The sequence below is a fragment of the Mus caroli genome, chromosome 9 (genome assembly GCF_900094665.2).
Source record: "Mus caroli chromosome 9, CAROLI_EIJ_v1.1, whole genome shotgun sequence".
Taxonomy (NCBI): domain Eukaryota; kingdom Metazoa; phylum Chordata; class Mammalia; order Rodentia; family Muridae; genus Mus; species Mus caroli.
In genome coordinates, this window is record NC_034578.1 from 56,993,522 (window position 1) to 57,003,850 (window position 10,329).

At 35.5% G+C, this 10,329-nt stretch overlaps 1 protein-coding gene across 6 annotated transcripts in view; it reads left to right on the top strand.

The window, feature by feature from the left end:
• Positions 1–10,329, top strand: part of Myo9a (myosin IXA) — a 173,112-nt gene that overhangs the window by 34,618 nt on the left and 128,165 nt on the right. For 5 of the 6 annotated variants that reach the window (XM_029481618.1, XM_029481617.1, XM_021171284.2 and 2 more), the window contains exons 5-6: positions 941–1,040; positions 2,556–2,612. In XM_029481618.1, the coding sequence (XP_029337478.1) occupies positions 941–1,040; positions 2,556–2,612 (157 nt within the window). The remainder of the gene's footprint in view (positions 1–940; positions 1,041–2,555; positions 2,613–10,329) is intronic. The other variant, XM_029481619.1, reaches the window with a different exon arrangement.

Genomic DNA, 10,329 nt, shown 5'->3' on the forward strand with positions numbered 1-10,329 from the left:
TTTAAACCTGTATCGTATCAATTCTGTACCAATATAAGAATAATGTAACTTCAATTCTGTATCAGAAATTAGAGATTTCTACCAGTGTAAGATTATGACTATAAAATTTTTTGTATAAGAGTAAGTTTAGCAATCCAACCCATATATCTATTTTTTTATATAATATTATGCTATCCCCCTTTTTCTTTTCACCCCCCTTCCCTTTACCTAAGAAAGAAAAGATAGAGAAGAAGGAAAGACAGAAATCCCCAAGTCTAAGCTCTTTATTTTGTTTTCTTCCTGTCCAAAATTATGACCATTTCCAAATTATCTCTTAAAATACCAGTCTATTTATAATTTACAAAATAACCATAACCAGACACCCAAACCCAAGGAATTGGGATGATGATCCTCTATAGCTTCTTTCTGTTGAATTGGGGCAATGGATATTATTTTTTTAAGGGGCGGGGGAGGGTAGAAATATTGGAAAAATAGGTTAGACTTAAGAAAGCTAGCTTTAGCATTTGTTATCCAGTCTGTGTATGCTTAAAAAGTACAGGGCTTGACTGATATTCTGACTGGATCTGTCTGAAAGTCTGGATGAACCGAGGTCATCGGGATCAGCAGCTATTTCTGAAGCTGTTCTAGGAGCAAGTCTCTGGGAACAGCATCAAGTGAGGCAGGATTAGGCAGGGAGCTAGAACAGCAGGGCTTTTCAGCATCCCTGAGGATGAATCTTGACAGAGCTGCATCTTGGTCATTCTGAAATATATGAATCTTACAACAAAATTATTCGTACTGTAAAGGTATTTGTATGAATTGTGCAAAGTGTACAGATAAGTTAAGGATAAATTTTTGCTCCTTGTTTGAGCAGGTGAAAGACAACTGTCTTTTTTATGACCAAACAAAATAAAAAATGTTTCTAGAATTAGTCATGTTCATTATTTTTTGTTCCCAACAGGAACTATCATGTATTCTATTACCTTCTCGCAGGAGCAAGTGAAGAAGAGAGGTTAGCATTCCATCTTAAACAGCCTGAAGAGTACCATTTTCTCAACCAGGTAAGAACTCATGAAAAACATTTTGAAATGTAGAGCATGATTACATTTTAGTTACTGAGGAATTTTTGTAGTTCTTTTATATATAGATATGTTTTGCCTTTATGTAGACAGTCTAAAAAAATTATGCGGCATACCCTCCAAATTTAAAAAGGATTATCTGCTTCATATAAGGGATAAAATTATGTATGTTTTATGTGCATTTTGTGAGATTCTTTTAATAATATTAAACTGTTTTATCATACTTTCTTATCAGAAAAATGTTACATTCTTTTTGTCATGAATGACCTTTTACATACCCCAGGATGTTAAGTGTAACTGTTGATTAATGCTTGCGAATTGCAGAGAGATTGCTTTGAACTTGATTTGCATGTTTTGTACTCTAATTCACATATGTCTGCATGCTATGATACTGGCATAGAGTATTACTGTATAATTTAATGAACTGTCCTCTTAAGCATTGTATAGAACCCGGGCATAATGGCTCATTCCTGTAATCCTAAATCATTGGGAAGCTGATGCAGGAGGATTACCATGCTTGGTCTCTATAACGAATTCCAGGGCAGCTTGTGCTACGTTGTGATTTCTTGTGGTTAAAAACAAAACAAAATAGAACAAAGCATCAGTATGAAATTTCTCAAAGGCAAATGATGTAGAGAATGTGTTTTTTTCTTTAAAATTCAGAATTCAGCTTTAAGCTTTCATATTGAGGAGTATCTTCACACATTTTCCAGATATAGATTTCTCTATTTTTCTATTCCTCATATTAAAATTTCAAATCCAATTATTAGTGGAATTGTTACTATAGTATATTACTTAAAGAATAAAATAATCCCTCATTTTTTGTTTGAGGGAAAATATTATATTTATAGGAAAATGTCTTTGTGACAATGAAAAGTACTCTTAGGATTTTTTTATTTAATTTACACTTGAGTGAGTAAAAATTTTTCGATTAAATATTATCAACGTAACACCATGGACTTTTCTTCAAATGTACAGTATGCTCTACCTGGTATTTTTTAACTTTACAACTTCATATTAATATAAACTACCTTAACTTCATGTTAATAGATCTAGAACTTAGAAATTACATCACTTTCTGTTTGACTGCTAGGGTATTTTAACTATACATAATTAAGTGTATCTTAAAAATTACTAATTCAGCCTGAGTAATTTTTTTTTTAAACAAAGTTGTAAGCACTTAGAAATGAGATGATAATTTTTACTGATTCAGTATTTTATAGTCTTTCTGACATTTTTTGAGTAAGGAGTAGTAACGGCATACATGCATAATATCAGTACTGATAGGATAAGGAACTTAGTGATTAATACAAATATCAGAGCCACTGGGCAATGACATATATAAGTTGAATAGAATAATATACAATCTCCCAGAATTTAAATATTTATCTAGTTTTTATTAGAGTATGTTGCTATACAAAATGCATCTCAGAGATCATTACAGAAGTATAATTCCACCCTAATAACTTCTACCTAACTAATGTACCTTACTTTCAGATAACAAAGAAACCTCTCAGACAGAGCTGGGATGATTATTGCTATGATTCTGAGCCGGTCAGTACAAGTACCTAAATATTTTTTGTTCCTGTTAAAGGGACTTCACATTGCTCATTCTCATTCATCTTTATCAGTCAGCATGAAGATGAGCTGATACATCAACAATGAAGGAAAGAGGATCACTAGTTTTTATTACTTTGAATGGTTGATTTGTGTGTAATAGTTTGTTGCTAGACCAATTTACTATTTTTATATATTTAGCTTAATGTTTAATCTTCATTAAACATTTACTTTCACAGACAGTACATTGACTGCATCCTTGATGGCCAGCACTGTAGTGTCCGTTTCAACTCCAGTAATTCCCCTTTCCCCTCAAGGTTTTTATTGTTTTTATTTTAGTGCAGTGTGACTGCTAGCTACACTCTTTACCATTAAGCTTCATCCTTAGTTTGATACTTACTTTTTAGAATTACTTTTAGTGGATTAAATCGATAGCTTAGTGGTTAAGAGTGTTTGCCTCTTTTCTAGAGGATGAGAATTTAGTTCCAAGGACCCAGTATCAGATGGCTTGTTATAGCTACCTGTAACTCCAGCTCCAGGTGATCTAATGCCAAGCACCCAGTGTAAAGTGGCTTGTTACAGCTGTCTGTAACTCCAGCTCCAGGTGATTTAATGCCCCTTGGCCTCTGAGAACACACACCTGCATCCACATGTACACACACACACATATGAATCAAATAAAAATAAGTCTTTAGAAAATAAAGTGACATCACTTTTTAGGAACTAGGGAGATAGCTCATTGGAGGAAATGCTTCTTGTACAAACATGAACACTAGAGTTCAGACTCTTAGTACCTATATAAAAGCTGGGCGTGGTGCAGGTCTGAACTCCACAGCTGAGGGTATAAAAAGGCAGAACCCATGAGCTCTTTGGCTAATTAACCTAACCCTAACTGAAATAGTAAGTCAAGTTCAATGAGAGACCCTGTAGCAAATAAATAAGGCGGAGAATGATAGAGGATGACACCTGTTGTAAATTTCTGCCTTCCACATGTATTGGGTATTAATCTTTTCATATAAACTAACGTTTATAATGAATGTTCTTTTTCTCTGTTTTTTATATGTAATAGAAGCTCCTATAAAAACTTTTGTCTGGCAGGGAAAAAGTGTCTTTAATCTCAGCACTTGGGAGGCAGAGGCAGGTGCATCTCTGAGCTTGAGACCAGAATGGTCTACAGAGGGAGTTCCAGGATACCCAGAATCACACAGAGAAACCTTATTTTAAACTGATAGGCAAACAAATATACATACATACAAACACAAAAACCTTTGCCTTAATCACCTTATTGATATTCTTATAAGCAAGATTATTTTATGAGACTGGTCAGATGGCTCAGCAGTTAAGAGCATAGATGCATTGACTGCTTTTTCAGAGAACTCAGGTTCAATTTCCAGCACCCACATGGCAGCTCACAGCTGTCTGTAACTTCAAGATCTGACACCTTCACGCAGACATGCATACAGGCAAAACACCAATGCACATTTTAAAAAAAGATTATTTTGTGGAACTAGAAAGATGGCTCAGGCCGGGCAGTGGTGGTGCACGCCTTTAATCCCAGCACTTGAGAGGCAGAGGCAGGCAGATTTCTGAGTTCCAGGCCAGCCTGGTCTACACAGTGAGTTCCAGGACAGCCAGAGCTATACAGAGAAACCCTGTCTCGAAAAACCAAAAAAAAGAAAGATGGCTCAGAGGTAGCACTTTTTGCTACTGCAGAGGACCATGACTTAGTTCCTAGCACCCATGTTTGACACCTGTTACTCAAGTTTCAGGGATCCTGTGGCCTCTCTTAGTCTCTGAAGGCACCTAAATTCATGTGTATATACTTACACATAGATAGACACATGGACATTACACAGAAATAAAATTTAAAAAAAATTTATTTATTTATTTATTATTTATAAGTACATTGTAGCTGTCTTCAGACACACCAGAAGAGGGCATCAAATCTCATTACATATGGTTGTGAGCCACCGTGTGGTTGCTGGGATTTGAACTCAGAACCTCTGGAAAAACAGTCAGTGCTTTTAACCACTGAGATATCTTTCCAGCCCCAGAAATAAAAATCTTAAATGATTATCATAGGTTTTAAACTGAGTTATAGAAAGGCATTTGTGGTAGAAAATGACTATGTGTAACTGTGTTATATTTTATATAAGTACAAATGTGAAACCATAAAGTGATGACAAAAATGCGTGCCTGCCTGTCTGTCTGTCTGTCTGTCTTTCTTCCTTTCTGTCTTCCTTTCTTTCTTTCTTTTTAAGTTAAGTCACTTATAAAGGCTAAAAGCATAGATAACATCTAGCTATACTTATTAACTAATGAATTAGGTTTTAAAATTACTCTTCCCATAAACATAGCATGTCTTAATCTTTGCTTTCTCATTGCATGTCATTGTAAACAATACTAATTGCAAAGTTTGCCTATGCCACTTGTGAACCATCAGCATGTGTAGGGCTAGGTTTTTCCTCCAGACAAAGTATACTTTCATCACTTTTCATAATCAACAATGTATTGGTTTTGGACTTAACAGTACTGGAAATAGATATTTCAGTTTATATATTATTGATGAATTATAATATAAAAAGTATAATTTATTTTACTCCCAATAAGCTCTTCTGGTCTATATTTCATTTATCACACCAAGTGAATCATGCCTCTTTGGAAAGCAGGTAGGCCACTGCAAACTCTCTGCAAATATGATTGATTACTTGTACATACTTTGCTATGGAACTGAAGATTGGTCTGCATTTGTCTGAAAATAAAGTACTGCTTAAAAATATGATGTGAGAATACTAGCTCATCCACTTACTGATATTGAGACCCTCAGAAGGTCACTTAATTTTTTTCTTTGAATTTTTTTTTTAGTTAATCCTTTTATTCTTGCCTTGTATTTCAGAGAACAGTGGTCTTTGATCATCTCAGCATGTATGTGGTCTTTGCACTTTGGGTTATATTATATAGCAAGACTTTGTCTCAGAAAGACCCAAAGTCACAGACCTGTAATCTAGCACTCAGGAAGGCTGAGGCAGGAATGTCAAGTTTAGACCAGCCTATGCTACTTGACAAATATGAGGCCAGCTTGAACTAAATAAGAAATTTTCTAAAAAAAAAAAAAAAAAAAAAAAACCAAAAACCACCACCACCACCACCACCAACAACAACAACAAAAAAAAACAAAACAAAAATCAAGCAAAGAAAAAAAAATCTTCAAAACTGGTCTTCAGAATTTGTATTAAATTTGACAATAGGTATGAAGAATTTGCTAGAGAACTGAACACTGAAGTGCTAGGGAAAAATGTCACTTCTATAGTTGCTGCCATCTTTGAATCAGAGCACATCTTTTTTATTTAAAGGAATTTTGTAGCTATAGTTTACACGTGTGTGCACGTGCGCCCTCATGTGTGCCTGTTTTTTTTCTATTTGTATGTAGAAGCTAGAGAACAATTTTGTTGTTCTCAGATGTTTTCCACATTTATTTGTCTGTTTATTTTAAGACCATGCCTTTCACTGGCCTGCAACTTGGAAGTAGGATAGAGTGGCTAGCCAGCAAGACCCACCTATCGCCACCTTCATAGTGACACTGGCCACCATGTCCAGCTTTGAAAAATGTGGCCCCTAGAGATTAAACTTAAGCTTGAAGAGCAAGTATTTTACCTACTGGAATACTGCCCCAGCCTATAATTTCCTGTTCTTAATACTCCTTTCAGCACAGTTAGTCCTGTTTATTATACTTTTCAAATAACTAGAGCTCGACTTTGATTGCCTCTCTATTTAGTCCTGGCTGTCTTAGAACTTGGTAGGTAATTAATTTTTAAAAGTTTTTTCTGTTTTGTTTTTCCAAGACTCCAGTTTATGATTTAGAAAAAAAAAATCTATAAAAAATTAGGATGGGGAATGGAGAGAGGGCTCAGGGGTTAAGAGCACTGATTGCTTTTCCAGAGGGCCTGAGTTCAATTCCCAGCATCCACATGGTAGCTCTCAACCATCTGTAATGGGAGCTGACACCCTCTTCTGGTGAGTCTGAAGATAGTGACCGTGTACTCATATACATAAAATAAAACTTTATTAAAAAAAACCTAGGGATAAGCATACATCTATACTTATATATGTTTATGTTTATACTACCCTGCTAGCCCCAAACTCACAGAGATCCTCCTGTCTCTGCCTTTGGGATTAAAGGCATTTGTCACTACACCCAGCTCCTGATTCTTTTTCTTCCAAGTGAATTCTAAAAATCAAGTAATCATTCTGTGTATCTTGTAGTTTATTCTTTCCTATTAGGTTTCCTTCATTGTATGTTTGGGGAATAAATTAAACCTCATTTTCCCATGTAGGTTATTTGAACTTACACGACTAGTATTGTCCAGTTATTGAACTTGTAATAAGTTTTATTATATAAGATTATTTCTTCATCTTTTGAGACTATAGAGACTATATCTGACTAAGAGATGATATGACTGGTGGGTAGATATTTAGTAAATGCATATTTTCCATCTTCAATGGCTAATAGTATATTCAAATGTAAGGCTTTTCATTATCATTAGGTTCTCTTGACCTTTGTTTTGTCAATTATAAAATATGGATGATAAATAAAATAGACTATGTGGTGTTTTTTGTGTTTGTTATTTTTGTCCCACCTTGAACTCTCTGCTGCCCAGAATGATCTCCAAGTCTGAGGTAATCTCAGAGCTTTAGCTGACCTCATGCTTAGATAATAGGCCACCATGCCCAGCTTGATAATATGTTAATATGTTATCATTGTGACTTAATCCTGCTCTGTGCAATTTCAATCTAAAGATCAGCCTTGTAACTGCTTAAAGTCTTTTATGTTTGTTTATTTTCCCAAGCATCCAGTTCATTCATGATTTAGCAAAAAAAAAAAAAAAAAAAAAGTATAAAAAACTAGGGATACATATACATTTATATTTAATATATGCTTATGTTTACACTTACCAGCGCTTACAACTCTCTCAGTTCTAGTTTCATATTGTTTCCCAGAGATAAGTTTGAGATCAAGCTCTAGTTATATACTGGGATGGTTGTTTTTAGTTTGTTACAGCCTAGACTCAACTGACAAAAGAGTCTCAATTGAGGAATTATCAAAATTAATTGTCTTCTGGGCATTGTTTTTGAGGAATTGTCTTGATTGTTAATTGATACAGAAAGATCTAGTCCATTGTGGGTGGTGCCATTACATAATTTCCGGCCCTTTCCTGTATAAACAGAGAGAGTACTAGGTGAGCACTACTAATAAACAACCGAACACGGAGGATCATACATTAATTTTCTCTCTGCTCTTGACTGATGTGATGCTTTAAGATCCTGCCTTGACTTCCTTGAAATGATGGGTTTTATCCTGGAACTGTAAGCTCAATAAATACTTTTTTCCCTCCAAATTGCTTTTTATCAGGATGTTTTATCACAGCAACAGAAATGAAACAGAGCACTCACTGTGGTGGCTACTTTTGTTAGGGTCTATGTTTAGCCTACCTTTTCCACATTTTAGGTTTTTTCTTCCCCGAGTTATTTTTGAATCAGTGTGTTTAAAGACTGGCTTCTAGAAAAGACTCATGTAAGATAAGGATAGTTTTCGTCTAGGAAATTAAGTCTATCCTTGCTTTTTCTCTGCAACTGTCATTACAGAAACAGTTAAGGAAATCAAGGTAGTTTCAAAAAGTAATTTGTGAATTTGGTATTTCCTGAGACCACATGATGCTTGTGAGTGAATAAATATTTGATTGAGGATGACTGCAAATCTGAAAGGTTTCTCTTTCAGCATGTTTTTTACTTCACTTTCCCAGTATGTTAGGTTCCTGTTTCATTCACTTTGCATCAAATAAGAACCACATCAATTGTAAGACTCACTGCTGTGTGTGTTGCATTTATATAAACATGTTTACACTCTCTGTCATATTATTAAAAATGTGATATTCTTTAAAATGAATAATGGAGTTCTTGGGTTAAATAAAAAAAAAAATTCCCAACACACATACAGTAGAGGACTACCGAGTCTGTGTTCATTCAGAGATGATGCACCTAACCCTTGAGAGACTGGAGGCCCCAGGGAGTTTAGATGTCAGGTGGTGGTGGGGGGCATCCATGTGGAGACAGGGGTGTGGGCAGGAGGTGTGGGATGTGGAACAGTTGGAGGGTAGACAGGGCGTGGGGGTATAAAATATAGAATGTAAAAAATAAATATATTAATGAAGAAACTTTAAATATGTTTTAATGTTTAAATATGTTTACTAAGTGTGATAGTACATATCTGTAATCCTAGTACTTTTAGGTTGAAGCAAGAAGTTTGCTGGGGGTTGAGGCCTGCCCTAATTACAGCGTGAAATTGTGTTTATTTTTATTTAAGATATTTTTGTATGATATACTTGATCACATTCTTTTTCCTCTCCTTAATTCCTCCTGGATCTTTTCTACCTTCCTACTCACCTAGCTTGATTCACACACAACTCTTTCTCAAAGGAAAAACAAAATAAATAAACACAAAAAGACAAAATAATAGAAATAAATCAAAAGCAAACTAAACTGAAAAGTACCCAGAAAATCTGGAATCTTATTTGTGTTGTCTGGCTACTCCTGGGCATTGGGCCTGTTTTGGAGTATTGTTGATATACCCAGTGTCACCCCATTGGAGAAAACTGATACTCCCTTTCCCAGCAGTTATCATTTCCAAGTAGCTTTTTGGTATCTGGTGTAACTTTGTGGTCACTTCTTCATGCTGGGATTTTGTCTGGTTTGAATGTTTTCAGATTTTATGTCATCAGTTTCTGTGAGTTTATTCCTGTTTTGTCTGTAAATGCTGTTTCTTTCGAGACATCCACCACCTCTGCTTCTTATAATATTTCTGCATGTTTCATGTAGATCCTTGATCCTTGAAAGGAGGGCTTTGATGAAGACATCCCATTTAGGGTTGCATTCTCTAAAGCCTCTTACTTTTTTGCATATTGTAGGTCTCCTCTGAATTTCCCATCTACTGCAAGAAGAAGCTTATCTGATAAGGGCTGATCTTTGTGCAATATAGCAATATGTCATCAAGAGTCATTCTATTGTTATATTCCTTTAGCACAATGGTTCACAATCTTCCCAATGCTGTAACCCTGTAATGCAGTTCCTCTTGTTGTAGAGGTCTTGGGTTAAAAAACAAACAAACAAAAACAAAACAAAACAAAAACCCATACAATTATTTTTTGTTGCTACTTCATAAGTGTAATTTTGCTACTGTTATGAATTGTAGTATAAATACCTGATATTTAGCATGGTTTTAGGTGACCCCTGTGAAAGGGTCGCTCAAGCACCCAAAGGGGTCTCAACCCACAGAACTGCTGTTGTAACAGAATAGTAGTAGTAATAGTAGTAGTGTTTTCCATCCTGCCCAGAACAGTCTAGTCTCAGTTTCTTAGCCACTGCAACAGTGTCAGGTATGGTTTCCAGCTCATGAAACAGGCCTTAAACCCATTCAAGAAGTGGTTGGTTGCTCCCATAACGTTTGTGCCACTATTGCATCAGTGTATCTTGCAGCCAGGTCACACTATTGTATGTTGCAGGGTTTGTAGCTGGGTAATATTGATGACTTTCTTCTCTTGTAGCATGCAAAAAGTAGCACCTTTTAGCCCTATGAACTCTAGTCAGTAGGACTGAAGTTTATAGTGGGCACCAGCTTGATCCCCCCCCCCCCCCTTTTTTTTTTCCTTTTTGGTTTTTC